This window comes from Phoxinus phoxinus, assembly GCF_949152265.1.
Source record: "Phoxinus phoxinus genome assembly, chromosome: 8".
Taxonomy (NCBI): Eukaryota; Metazoa; Chordata; class Actinopteri; order Cypriniformes; family Leuciscidae; genus Phoxinus; species Phoxinus phoxinus.
The window spans coordinates 800,651-815,782 of record NC_136883.1 but is presented as its reverse complement, the minus strand read 5'-3'; the positions used below and the strand labels follow the sequence as shown (position 1 = coordinate 815,782).

Below are 15,132 nucleotides of genomic sequence, written 5' to 3'. Positions count from 1 at the left end.
GTGAGCTGCTGCTGCACCAGCACGCCTCCGTCTGCTGCCAGGATGAGAACGGCTGGCATGAGATCCACCAGGTGAACTTCAGTGATGTGTTCACACACATCCACAGCTTTATTACAGAGAGAAGGACCAGGACACACTAGTCTTAATCATACCTCATTACTATAGTTTACCATTTACTTAGTTTTATAGTTTACCATTTACTTAGTTTTATCACAACTTAAAGTTATTATTGGCACATATTATATGCCTATATTGTACACTATAATGCCAAAAGTATTGGGACACCCCTCCAAAATCATTGAGTTCAGGTGTTCACTTCTATGGGCACAAACAGAACTTTATAATGGATGCGCTGTTGTACTGGGAGCCAGTGAAGCTGTTGGAGGACGGGGGTGATGTGGTCTCTGGAGCGGGTGAGGAGGCGGGCAGCGGAGTTTTGAACGTATTGCAGTTTTTGTAAATCAGAGGAATGGAGACCATATAGGAGGCTATTGCAGTGGTTGAGTCTTGATGTGGAGAGGGTGGGGCGTAGGCGAGCAATGTTGCGTAGGTGGAAAAAGGCAGTTTTGGTGATATGACGGATATGGGGCTTAAAAGTGAGTGTGGGGTCAAAAATGAAACCAAGATTTCGGATCTGTGGGGAGGTGGTAACTGTATGGCCATCGACGATAGAGTGAAGTCTTGGGAGGAGTGATTTGGGACCAATGACGATGATTTCCGATTTGTTGCAGTTGAGTTTAAGGAAGCTGGCGTTCATCCAAAATGTTATTGCAGAGAGGCAGTTTGTGATGGTTAGTACTGTGGCAGGAGTGATGGATCTAGTGCTGAGGTATAGTTGTGTGTCGTCTGCGTAACCGTGGAATTTTAGTCCGTGATTATGAATGATACGTCCCAGGGGAAACATGTTCAAGATAAACAGAAGGGGACCTAGCACCGAGCCTTGAGGAACTCCGTGATTGACAGATATGGTGTGAGATGTACAGTTGTTGATGTATATGAACTGAGATCTGTTGGTGAGGTAGGAGGTAAACCAGGAGAGAGCTGAGCCAGAGATGCCAAGATGTTGTAGGCGTTGTTGAAGGATGGAATGGTCAATGGTGTCATAGGCGGCAGAGAGGTCAAGTAGGAGGAGAATGGAGAGGGAACCAGAGTCAGAGGCGAGCAGGAGGTAATTTGTTACTTTGAGCAGTGCAGTTTCAGAGTGATGAGTGCGGAATCCAGACTGACTGGTTTCATGATGCTGATTGGAGAGGCGACCGAGCGTTCCAGGATTTTAGACAGGAAAGGTAGGTTGGAGATGGGGCAGAAGTTGTTGGGGTTGTCAGGATCCAGGCCAGGTTTTTTAAGTATTGGTGTAATGTCGGCAACTTTGAGGGAAGAGGGAACTGTTCCAGAGGTGAGAGAGGAGTTGATGATGTCCATGATGAGTGGGCTGAGGCTGGGGAGGCAGTGCTTGACCAGTGCAGATGGAATGGGGTCCAGTGGACAGGTTGTGAGGTGGATTTTTTTTAAATGGTTAGTGAGATCGGTTTCTGTAATGACTGGTAGTGAGGGGAGAGTGTTATAAGAAATGGAAGGGTTGAATCAGGTTGAGGGTCTGTGCTGGGAGAGATATTCAGAGAGAGTTCTTGGTGAATACTGTCAATTTTGTATTTAAAGAAGTCGATGAAATTATTGCATTTGTCCTTGGTGAATAAATGAGTGATATTGTCAATGGGTTTGAGTATTTTATTTACTGTGGCAAACAGGGTCCGGGGGATGGAGGATCCAGAGTGAATGATACCAGGATAATAAGCTGTGCGGGCTGATGTGAGCGCTGATTTATAATGATGGCTGCGGTCCTTGTAGGCTTGTATGTGTACAGTGAGTCCAGTTTTCTTATGTAGTCGTTCCAGTTTTCTGCATTCTTTTTTGAGTTTGTGCAGTTCAGGGGTGAACCAGGGAGCAGAGCGGGAGAATGTAACTGTTGCAGTTTTAACTGGTGCGAGAGTATTGAGGCTTGATGTGAGTGTGCGATTGTAGTGAACTATTAGGTCGGCGGTGGTTGAATTTTCAGGGATGCTGGGTATGGAAATTGTGTTTGCGATATGGGAGGAGAGGGAGGTGAGACAGAGGGACTTTAGATTTCGGTAAGATATGGTGCGTGTCTGCTTGGAATGAGGGCTGGGGTGGTTGATGTGAAATGTTATGGTGAGATGATCAGATATTGCCAGATCTGTGTGTGAGAGAGTGCCAATATTAAGTCCAGTAGAGCAGACCAAGTCCAAAGTGTGTCCACGGGTGAGGGTGGGGAAATTGACATGTATGAAATTAAAACTGTGTATGATGTCCAAGAAATCCGTGGTGGGTTTGGAGGTGGAAGAGTCGATGTGGATATTGAAGTCGCCTACGAGTAATATGGTTGATGAGGTTGTGCAGAGTTATAAATTCTGAGAAGTCTGACAGGAAGGAAGGATTGGGTTTAGGATGGCGATAAATTGTTGAAATAGTCAGAGGAGTGGGGCCTAAGAGTTTAAATGAGAGGTGTTCAAACGAGGGAACAGATCGGATGGGGAGAGGGGGCAAAGCTTGAGAGTTTACCACCGCCCCTGCCTTCAGGACGAGGTTGGTCCATGTATGAGAATCCAGTGGGGGTGGCTTGGTTGAGGGAAAAATAGTCATGGGGTATTTGCCAGGTTTCAGTTAAACAGATTAAGTCTAGTGGTGAGTCCAGGAGGAATTCCTTGAGAATGGTGCTTTTATTGTTAAGGGATCTTGTGTTCAATAGTCCAAGCTTGAGAGACTCTTGTTTTGAAAGGGATGAAGCCGAAATGGGAACTGATCGGAGGTTGAAATGGTTCACGTGACGTTGGCTCTGATGACGTTGTGCGTTGCCGTTTAGATGCTGGGACGCGGTAGAGAAGCAGTGAGGAAGTGTTGTGCCGAAGCTGTCATTCCCAGTGGGTATGTGTATTAAGTTTCTACGGGAGCCTCAGTGAATGTAACGACGGCGTTGAAGTAGTCCGAAGGTTTTTATTTCAGCGGTGAGCTCCGGAGTAGCCGATGGATAGCGGTTTAGCTGGTGTAGTTGTTTAGCTGAGTACCGGAGAGCCATGAAGTTGTTAGTGGAGTTTTGCAACCAAGGAAACAGGATGGAGAGAAGAAAAAGAACTAGGACCAGGTACTGCATCGTCCGGGAGAGAAGATTTAGTCATCATGGGCAGGAGAAGTTAGCGTAGCCGCCAGAAAGCACGGGTGTTAACCCTATCAATCCAGCGGCGTTGCCAACTATACAGTCCGTAGTCCCAAACGCAGCCGAACCAAACTGGGTCGGGTCCCTCGGTAGCAAAGATGTGCAGGCAAATAAGGTCCAGGTAAGTGCTGAGGCCGTTTTGATTCAATAAGAAGTTTTGATTTGATTTTCCCGGAGGGAGAAGCGGCAGCCAAAATGCACCAGCGTCCTCTCGCTCCTGTCGTGATGTACAGATGTCTAGCCACATTTGTTAGGGTTAGGGTTAGGGGTTGTTTGGTTGAGGGGGGGTTATGGTGTGGGGTTGTTTGGTGGAGGGGGGATTATGGTGTGGGGTTATGCTCCTAACTTTGTGGGAACAGTTTGAGGAATGATCCTGTTCCAACATTAAAAGAATATGTACATGACCAATTAGTTACATTAGCCAAGAATATGTATAATTAGCTTTATATAAAACAATAATAGTCTATAGAATATCACCATGTTTGTGTGTGTGTGTGTGTGTGTGTGTGTGTGTGTGTGTGTGTGTGTGTGTGTGTGTGTGTGTGTGTTCTAACAGGCTTGTCGACACGGTCATGTCCAACACCTCGAGCATCTGCTGTTGTACGGAGCAGATATGAGCGCACAGAACGCCTCGGGAAACACGGCGCTGCACATCTGCGCTCTCTACAACCAGGTGTGTGTTTACAGCTGTGTACTCGCCTACAGCACTATATACTGTTTAGTCAACAGGTACACTACTGAACTTGGGTCTGGGTTTAAGTGGGCTTTTGTTATATAACTGTGAGTCAGGAAGAATGATGCACACACACACAAATTCAGTGTATTACCTTGGAAGTGTAAATACCGTTGTTTGGGGTTTCGTTAGAAAAAGAATGTGTTGGTTTCATAAATGTAGACTCTTTTGAGCAGTCATGAATTATAAGTTTCAAATGAATTTAAATCCATTGAAGTCAATGGAGATTATAATAGTTCTCAAATTATATGTTCATATAAATGTAATCTAATGATATTTTCAAATACAATTTCTCATTTCAAAAAATATATTTTCTTGCATCACACTGTAGTTATAGCATGGTAAAAACATGGTCAGAATAAAATCTTTAAAACTTGAATGCATTCACTCATTAATGAGAAGTTGCTGATTAGAGACAATATGGTTTTATTTGTAAAATGCTAAGTTATGACTGTTTTATAAGCTCAAGTTCAAAAGGTGTATACAGTGTTTAATGCATTAGGAGGGTTAGGAATATATTGGAATCAGCAGTGGAAATCATGGCACAAAATTCTGATATTAGAATAAAACTAAATGTTGAGGTAGCAATTTGGTTTTATACGAATTCCCATGTCTATGGTAACATCCTAAACTGTATAATAATAATTTACTTTACAAGTTTTGAACATAAAACGTTTTATAAAAAGATAAACCTTACATTTCATCATTTAAACCATTGTTTAAAAAAAAGGGGTGAGTCAGAATTATACATGAATATATTTTGTGTTTAATAATATCAATTATTGTTATTAAATTATAGATATTGTTCTGAACAAAAGCAGCAGATGGGCTTAATTAAAGTGCAGATTCACTTTCTGACAGTAGGTGGCGCTAATGGAAAAGCAAACACCCTTGTACTAGGACACGCTTGAGGTAGGATGAAAATAAAATGCCTTCAAAACCTTTCTGAACATAATAGATCGGTGTGAAAACCGTGTCGCTTTTCAAATCATGTAAACTGTGACAGCAGAACACAGAGACCTTACTAGATCAAATACTGATTATGTCATGCATCATTTTAAAAAACAAAGTGGAATATACAGGCGTGCTTGAGGAAATCCTGTTCTGAAGTCTGAGTCTCGTGCAACTGGTCAGAGATATCAGAGACGTGATGTTGTCAGAGAGTGAGGTGTGTGTGTGATGTTGTCAGAGAGTGAGATGTGTGTATGACTCCTGCAGGAGAAGTGCACACATGTGGAGACGTGATGTTGTGTGTGTGTGACTTCTGGTGTGTGTGTGACTCCTGCAGGAGAAGTGCACACATGTGGAGACGTGATGTTGTGTGTGTGTGACTCCTGGTGTGTGTGTGACTCCTGCAGGAGAAGTGCACACATGTGGAGACGTGATGTTGTGTGTGTGTGACTCCTGGTGTGTGTGTGACTCCTGCAGGAGAAGTGCACACATGTAGAGACGTGATGTTGTCAGAGAGTGAGATGTGTGTGTGTGACTCCTGGTGTGTGTGTGACTCCTGCAGGAGAAGTGTACACATAGAGACGTGATGTTGTCAGAGAGTGAGGTGTGTGTGTGATGTGGTCAGAGAGTGAGGTGTGTGTGTGTGACTCCTGGTGTGTGTGTGTGACTCCTGCAGGAGAAGTGTACACATAGAGACGTGATGTGGTAAGAGAGTGAGATGTGTGTGTGATGTGGTCAGAGAGTGAGGTGTGTGTGTGTGACTCCTGGTGTGTGTGTGACTCCTGCAGGAGAAGTGCACACATGTAGAGACGTGATGTTGTGTGTGTGTGACTCCTGGTGTGTGTGTGCAGGAGAAGTGCACACATGTAGAGACGTGATGTTGTGTGTGTGTGACTCCTGGTGTGTGTGTGCAGGAGAAGTGCACACATGTAGAGACGTGATGTTGTGTGTGTGTGACTCCTGGTGTGTGTGTGCAGGAGAAGTGCACACATGTAGAGACGTGATGTTGTGTGTGTGTGACTCCTGGTGTGTGTGTGCAGGAGAAGTGCACACATGTAGAGACGTGATGTTGTGTGTGTGTGACTCCTGGTGTGTGTGTGCAGGAGAAGTGCACACATGTAGAGACGTGATGTTGTGTGTGTGTGACTCCTGCAGGAGAAGTGCACACATGTAGAGACGTGATGTTGTGTGTGTGTGACTCCTGGTGTGTGTGTGCAGGAGAAGTGCACACATGTAGAGACGTGATGTTGTGTGTGTGTGACTCCTGGTGTGTGTGTGCAGGAGAAGTGCACACATGCGCTGCTGGTCCGAGGAGCCGACAGGGAGGTGCAGAACCACAACAGCCAGAGTCCGTGTCAGGTACGTCTCTTCTCACGTGCACTATGACTGTTTAACTGCTGTTGCTGTGGAAGCTGCTTTACACCATGGAATAAAAAAAGTAACTGTGGCATTTTGTCTCACAATTCTGAATTGTAAGATTTAAATTTGCAATTGCAAAAAAGTCTGTGGTGGAAATCAGCTTCTGCTTGAAGTGCCGTCTAGTATTAATTTAAACAATGTTATACTTTAATGCAGAAACAATGAGCTCATTGAAGTAATGAATACTTGTTTGTTAACAAATGATTATGACGTTTAGAAAATATAGCATTGGTGCGTGTTGATTCAGAGTTTGCGTCATCTGAAGTCTTTGCAGGAGTTGGCGCCAGCTCTTCATAAGTGTTTGTTCACTTAAAGGGATACTTCACCTCTAGAAAGATGAATGTGTGTTTAAAATGGGTCATTTATGTAGAAGAAATGTGAAATTATTTTTGAATTTGGAGCCTTCTAGACTGAGGAAAGCCAGAAAATGTATTTGTGGCTCATGGGGATGAAAGATAACAACTCCCAGAATGCACTTGCTTCGCTGCCCTAGGAGGCCACGCCCAAGCCACGCCTACCGGTATAGAGATTGCAGTCAACAACAAGGCTAGGCAACTAGTGAGTCTCCGTGAGTCTGCCCGGGAACGGCGAGCGGGACGAGACTGACGGCCGCGGGAGACCAACGCGAGACTGACGGCCGCGGGAGAACGGCGAGCGGGACGAGGCTGACGGCCGCGGGAGAACGGCGAGCGGGACGAGGCTGACGGCCGCGGGAGACCAACGCGAGACTGACGCCCGCGGGAGACCAACGCGAGACTGACGGCCGCGGGAGACCAACGCGAGACTGACGCCTGCGGGAGACCAACGCGAGACTGACGCCCGCGGGAGAACGACGCGAGACTGACGCCCGCGGGAGAACGACGCGAGACTGACGCCCGCGGGAGAACGACGCGAGACTGACGCCCGCGGGAGAACGACGCGAGCGGGACGAGACTGACGGCCGCGGGAGAACGGCGAGCGGGACGAGGCTGATGGCCGCGGGAGACCGACGCGAGACTGACGGCTGCGGGAGAACGGCGACTGGGACGAGACTGACGGCCGCGGGAGACCAACGCGAGACTGACGGCCGCGGGAGACCAACGCGAGACTGACGGCTTCGGGAGACCAACGCGAGACTGACGGCTTCGGGAGACCAACGCGAGACTGACGCCCGCAGGAGACCAACGCGAGACTGACGCTCGCAGGAGACCAACGCGAGACTGACGGCCGCGGGAGACCAACGCGAGACTGACGGCTGCGGGAGACCAACGCGAGACTGACGCCCGCAGGAGACCAACGCGAGACTGACGCCCGCGGGAGAACGGCGACTGGGACGAGACTGACGGCCGCGGGAGACCAACGCAAGACTGACGGCTGCGGGAGAACGGCGACTGGGACGAGACTGACGGCCGCGGGAGACCAACGCAAGACTGACGGCTGCGGGAGAACGGCGACTGGGACGAGACTGACGGCCGCGGGAGACCAACGCGAGACTGACGCCCGCAGGAGACCAACGCGAGACTGACGGCTGCGGGAGAACGGCGACTGGGACGAGACTGACGGCCGCGGGAGACCAACGCAAGACTGACGGCCGCGGGAGACCAACGCGAGACTGACGGCTGCGGGAGAACGGCGAGCGGGACGAGGCTGACGCAATATGACGATTTTTTTCCAGACTAAAAATACATAAATCTCGTCTCAGGGGGATATGAGGGAGGGGGGAGCACGGTAATTCGAAAATAATACTGGCTTTCTACTGATACAAAGCTTAATGCTAAATCCTGAAGTATCCCTTTAAGTAGTAGTTAGTTAGTTTAAGTTTATTTTAGTCCCCCCTCCTCAAAGCAGACATTAGCTGATGGATTGTTGAGGCCATGTCTACAGCTTATGAGGTGTGCAGTTTGCCGTGGTGAGGACTCGTTCAGCAATGGCATCCTCTAAGGCCCTGTTATCGGGAGCCCCCTACAGGAGGACTGGGATGCTGCCGGCTGGCTCTGCCCACACACGTATACAATGTTTAGCTTGGATCTTCCCTCCACACCGGGTTCTCAAGTTCTTCCATCCTGAGCTGAGCCTGGACAAGCTGACACCAGGACAGGCACTGGGCAGTGTGGCGCAGTGGGTATTTCGGTTTCACTTTATTTTGATGGTCCCTTTAACACGTTCTGTTGACTATCAGTAGCATTGCCCCTACATGTCTGATAATTCACATTAGAGTGTTAGTAGAGTATTAGTAGACTGGTAGGGTTAGAATAAGTTGATATGTAGTTGCTTATAGTCAGTATAATATCTGTTGGGGGACCATTACAATAAAGAGTCAGCAGATATTAAGCTGACATACTTAGGGCCCTATTGTAACGCTCTGAAACGCAAGTATCAAACGCGTAACGCAAGTAACTTTGTGGGCGGATCCCGACGCAAATATAAAATGTGTTGGTCTGAAGTCGCTTCATTTTTCATAGGTGTGGTTTGGGCGTAACGTGAAATTAACCAATCAGAGCGTCCTCTCACATTCCCTTTAAGAGCCGGCGCGCTTGTTCCACGGCGGATTGCTATTATAACAGCGGATTGCTATTATAACGGCGGATTGCTATTATAACGGCGGATCGCTATTATAACGGCGGATCGCTATTATAACGGCGGATCGCTATTATAACGGCGGATTGCTATTATAACGGCGGATTGCTATTATAACGGCGGATTGCTATTATAACGGCGGATTGCTATTATAACGGCGGATTGCTATTATAACGGCGGATCGCTATTATAACGGCGGATCGCTATTATAACGGCGGATCGCTATTATAACGGCGGATCGCTATTATAACGGCGGATTGCTATTATAACGGCGGATTGCTATTATAACGGCGGATTGCTATTATAACGGCGGATCGCTATTATAACGGCGGATCGCTATTATAACGGCGGATTGCTATTATAACGGCGGATCGCTATTATAACGGCGGATCGCTATTATAACGGCGGATCGCTATTATAACGGCGGATTGCTATTATAACGGCGGATTGCTATTATAACGGCGGATTGCTATTATAACGGCGGATTGCTATTATAACGGCGGATTGCTATTATAACGGCGGATCGCTATTATAACGGCGGATTGCTATTATAACGGCGGATCGCTATTATAACGGCGGATTGCTATTATAACGGCGGATTGCTATTATAACGGCGGATTGCTATTATAACGGCGGATTGCTATTATAACGGCGGATTGCTATTATAACGGCGGATCGCTATTATAACGGCGGATTGCTATTATAACGGCGGATTGCTATTATAACGGCGGATTGCTATTATAACGGTGGATCGCTATTATAACGGCGGATCGCTATTATAACGGTGGATTGCTATTATAACGGTGGATCGCTATTATAACGGCGGATCGCTATTATAACGGCGGGTTTGCCGGCGCACGCCAGGAGCGGTTCACAGCAGAGGAGACTGACGTTCTCGTCAGGGCCGTAAAACACAGAGAAGTGACATTGGGGATGATGGAGAAACACACACACATTAGCTTCTGTTAAACAGGCGTATAATAATTTGGGTAAATGTGTAATCTAGATTTATGCCTATTTTTCACATCTTCACGGACACAACAATGATTTCCCTCGTGTGTTAATATTTTTCCTTGTAATAATGTATGATTTGCAAAAATGAAAACTGCTGCGTCCGTTTATATTAGAGAATCAAAGTGTGTGTGTTGTTCACACGCTACATAATGGCCAAGCACGCGCCCTTAAAATAGCATATGACTAACGCGCGGCGCCGCTGTCTTTAGACTGGGTTTCTCCTGGTCGGCGGCGGAGTTGTTTTCTGGAACTGCAGAATATCACCAGGGAACGTTTGCGCCGGAACACACTCCTCTTTACACTGAACCGCCCCCCCGAGCGCAAGTTCATTCCCTAATTTACCGACGTGCGTCTGTGGAGGGAAGAGTCCGCTGTGCGCGGGTGCAGAATAGCAATGATACATGCGGTGGTGTACAGAGTCAATTGCACCGGGTGCAAGATACGGCCCTCATACTCTAATGAGACTTAGTTGACATGTAGTTGCAAAGTTACTTAAAAATCAACAGAATGTTCAAAAGGGACCATCAAAATTAAGCGTTACCGGTATTTCATTCCCCAAAGTGTCGTCATTCAACGCAGTGTGAATTCCCTCGAAAGGGAACGTCTCTTTGTTCGCTGAGAATGAAACATGGTGTCCGTTAGCCACACCTCCTGAGTCCCCGAGCATGACTTGATTCGACCTATCAGAAGCTGACACAGTTGAGTGCTTCCGCATACGCCGTCACATGTTGCGTCGTGATGCCGGATCAGGATTGGACTAATTCCACATGTGCTTCAGGCGCGGTCACTCTGGAGGCGGTCCCCAAGTGTGGTCATTTAGAACTCAGGGAACAAGGGTTACATTCATAACCAGAGACGTTTCCTGATCATGGATTAGCATGTCAATATTGTGACCACATTATACAACAGATATTTGCACATCTATGGCACGAGATCATGCTTTAATCTGCCATGCTCTTTAAATGCAGAAGTCACATTGCGTACAGTATATCTACTGCGCAGAACTCTCCCGGTGACTGGATTTAATGATTGTTTAGGCTTATAGCTTTTCAACTGATGTTAAATGGATGTTAAAATTAGGTTTAGGTTGTAAAATGTGTTCATCTGATCCCGGAAGGTGCAGCAGTTTCTTCCATTTTGTGACGTAAAAGATTATCGTAAAAGAAAAAAAGCAGGGCGGGGCTTGGCTCTGTGCATCTGTTGTTGATTGGATGTTGAGATGTGGGCGTGACTCAGTACTGGAGGAGGATCTGAACGGGAGCTTTCAGGGGTGGGGTTTAAATGGTGATGTCATCATAAGGTTTAAATATTGAACTGCGATTGGGATTTATATGTATGATGTGGCATTTACATTATCTACAAAGAAGACTAAACCTGTACCCTACTGACCTCCTGCATCATTCACTTCTGTTGCTCTGAGTGAGCAGAGTCAGCATCAGAGATTACTCATATTCTGAATGCTTTTGGAAGGCAGCGTGTGTGTAAATATGTTCTGATGTGTTGACATAGATCAGGGATTGATTGGAGATCAAGAGGTCAAGTTTGAGGATTTTGGTGTGTGTGTGTGTGTGTTTGAGTGTGTGTGTGAGTGTGTGAGTGCGTGCGTGTGCGTGCGTGCGTGCGTGCGTGAGTGTGTGTGTGTGTGTGTGTGTGTGTGTGTGTTACAGTAGTTTGTGGATGAACTGTGATTAAAGGCTACAGATGGTGAGGTACAAATCTCCTGTTAGAAGTCCTCTTAGGATTACAGATCCAGCGCGCATGTGCAGAGTCACTCAAGCATGATCAAACTGAGAAGAAGAATGGAGATAATCACCTCAAGAAAGAGATTCACGGTGTTAAATCCTCAGATTTTACCATTGGATGTGTTTCCTCCTGTGTTTTCTCCATTTATTGCCTCAGTTTAGATGCTCTTATTTTACTATTGACATGTTTTGATTTATTCTGTTGTTTTAACAGATGAAGTGTCATTTCTAGCATCATAAAAAATCTGTTTGCACTGCAAAAAAAAAAAAATTTTTTATCTTGCTTATACTAAAATCAATGCTTAATCAATTTTAAAGATAACTATAGATCAATGTTGTTCCAATATTGTTACCATCAACATTAATAACATCAGGTTTTCATCGATATGGTAATGGTGATTCAACATTTATTTTGCATTGAAATTTCAACATCAACCATAATGATGATTCAGATGGAAAAACAATGTTTATTCCATGTTGGCTTGCTGTCTGGGGTATTTATGTCTTGTTTTCTATTAAAAATTAAAATAACACATTTACTTGAGAAGCAAAAGATTTAAGATAATAAGTCTTGTTTTCCAAAGAAAAAATCATCAAAATGAAGTGAGTCTGTGCCCGAAACATGAACTAACATCTGCCAGTGGAGTCAGGAAAATAAACTGAATTCAAACGCAAAACAAGATTATTTTCTGACCCCGTTGGCAGATATTTGTTCTTGTTTTAAGCACAAACTCACTTCATTTTTAATATCTTCAGTCATGATGCTTCTCCAGTAAATGTATGGTTTAATGTTTAGATATTTGTGCTGGAAAACAAGACAGAAACACTGGACTCGCATTTGAATATTGTCTCAAGCACGCGTGATTCATCTGTGATCTCAGATGCTGTAACGTTATGAACTCAAATGAGATGAATGATGTCGGCTTCTGCTTGCTCGTGTAGGTGGCAGTCATCTCCGGGAACTTCGAGCTGGCCGAGCTCATAAAGGCCCATAGAGGAAGTGCTGGAGGTAAGTGCAGCGCTGGACGTCAGTGTGTGTGTGCGGTACACAGGGCTTGTGTTAGTGTGAGAGGGACGACCGGACTAATCCTGGACCGCAGGATTAAGACGGATGACCAGCCAGAGCTGCACTAAGATGTGTTCCTCTGCAATCGCTCTGTTGTTGTCTAAGTGGATGATGTTGAACACAAGCATGCGGTCTGGAGATGTTCATACATATATAGTGTGTGTCCATACCAGGTTTTCTTCATGATATATGGTTCAGTGCACGGTTCTGTATTGGAATCGATCCCTCCATGTAGAATCTTTTACATCCACAGAACCACTAAAGTCCCTTTAGATTATTAAAATGCTAAGAAAAAATGTTTTTTTAATTTTTTTTTTATGGTATCGCTCCGAAAACCTTAATTTTTAAGAGTGTATGTTATTTTGTTTTCACTCTGTATCATTATTGTTTTTTAGGTCACACTTTACAATAAGGTTCCATTTGTTGACATTAGTTTGTTAGCTAACATGAACTAACAATATGTCTAAGTTTGTATTAATCTTATGTTAATTTCAGCATTTACTAATAATACAATAGTTGGATCTGTTAACATTAATATTTAATGGACCTGAGCTGACATGAACTAACAGCGGTGTTTAGATGAATACACACTGCATTGTTAATGTTAGTTGATGTATTAACGTTAACTAATGGGACCTTACTGTAAAGTGTCAGTGTTTTATATTAGGCTATATTTGTAATATCGGCAGGCTGGACTCTATAGAAAGAGGGCTGGTCTTTTCCAAAGGAGAAAACACAAGCAATGCTGCCCTATATGTTACTTGACTTAAAGAGTATTGTGTTTTTAAGTCAAAGCAGAAAAAACAAATGTTCAGTGCGAGCTGGATTATACTGGAGCCGTTCACATAAATAAATCAATCAAAAGGAACAGAAATAATATCTGAGGAGGCATAATCCGTGATTGTTTCCCGGAGCGGCACACAGCTGTCCTGCAGACTAAATGAAAAAAGCCGCAAGTGGCACCAGATTCAGCATCAGCATCAGCTGAGGGATTATGAGCTCTTCATCTTCATCATCTTCATCATCTTCAGCTCCACGGCCCGCGCTCGACCCGCATGGACCCGCCGGCTGACGGGACTGTGTGATGGGACTCTGTGGACACTGGGAAGCGTTTGGCCATGGGTTCTGCCTGCTGCACCGCGGAGAGAGGTGTGTGTGTGTGTGGGTGTGTGTGTGTTTACTCAGGTGTTGTGTCGAATCCGGGAATCTTTCTTTTGCTGTAAGAATGATCTGCAGTTTGCTGCGATGACACTTTACAGTAAGATCAATTTTAATCAGTTGCTTTAGTTTCCACTCCAACATGCACTAAAGCAAAGGGAAACACTAATGACTGGTTTTGCTGAAAATCTTTTTTTTTTCTTTTTTTTTTGCATAAGATGATTTAGTGTAATAAAGCCTGACTCGGGGTGCACAGTTTGCTCAGAGATCAGTCGCACCGTCCGTAAACAGCCATCTTTGACAGGGCAAACATCACATGCAGATTGAAGATATATTGTAATAGAGCCATAAAAGTTTGTGGTAACACTTTACAGTAAGGATCCATTAGCTAATGCATTAACTATTAACAATGTTCAATGCATTTGTTACAGTATTTATTAAATAGATAATAAAAATGCAACTGTTCATTGTTAGTTCATGCATTTTAGCTCAGGTCATTAAAATAATATTTGCAGATTTTTCCTATGAAAAGGTCAAGTAATGGAATACTCTTCTTCTATGATATAATTACAGTTATTTCTGATGTAAGTGCATTATTACATTAAATACCGTATAGACTGTATAGTGTATAGTTTTTCAATAGAACAATTCTATATAAAACAAGCATCAATATTTAATGTCTAATGTTTAAATGAATGTTTTTAATATAACCTTCATAACCCCTTTAAATACTTAATAATAATTTATGTGATTTTATTATTTATTTAAAAAAAGAATAGAAATCATGTCTTGCACATGTGTGGTTGGTTATGATGTCTGAGAATGAACCATATCCTGCATACTTCACTGTCTGATATAGTGCTAGTGTGCATGTCTGATATAGTGTTAGTGTGCATGTCTGATATAGTGTTAGTGTGCATGTCTGATATAGTGCCAGTGTGCATGTCTGATATAGTGCCAGTGTGCAGGTCTGATATAGTGCCAGTGTGCATGTCTGATAAGTGTGCATGTCTGATATAGTGCCAGTGTGCATGTCTGATAAGTGTGCATGTCTGATATACTGCCAGTGTGCTTGTCTGATATATAGTGCCAGTGTGCATGTCTGATATACTGCCAGTGTGCTTGTCTGATATATAGTGCCAGTGTGCATGTCTGATATAGTGCCAGTGTGCATGTCTGATATACTGCCAGTGTGCAGGTCTGATATAGTGCCAGTGTGCATGTCTGATATACTGCCAGTGTGCAGGTCTGATATAGTGCC

At 44.7% G+C, this 15,132-nt stretch overlaps 1 protein-coding gene across 1 annotated transcript in view; it reads left to right on the top strand.

The window, feature by feature from the left end:
- shank2a (SH3 and multiple ankyrin repeat domains 2a) overlaps nt 1–15,132 on the top strand; it is a gene marked incomplete at its 5' end in the record, with an annotated part of 74,581 nt that overhangs the window by 5,610 nt on the left and 53,839 nt on the right. Inside the window, 4 exons of the mRNA XM_079621215.1 lie at nt 1–71; nt 3,789–3,905; nt 6,198–6,275; nt 12,590–12,656. The exon at nt 1–71 is cut by the window's left edge and continues 103 nt beyond it. Coding sequence (XP_079477341.1) covers nt 1–71; nt 3,789–3,905; nt 6,198–6,275; nt 12,590–12,656 — 333 coding nt within the window. The remainder of the gene's footprint in view (nt 72–3,788; nt 3,906–6,197; nt 6,276–12,589; nt 12,657–15,132) is intronic.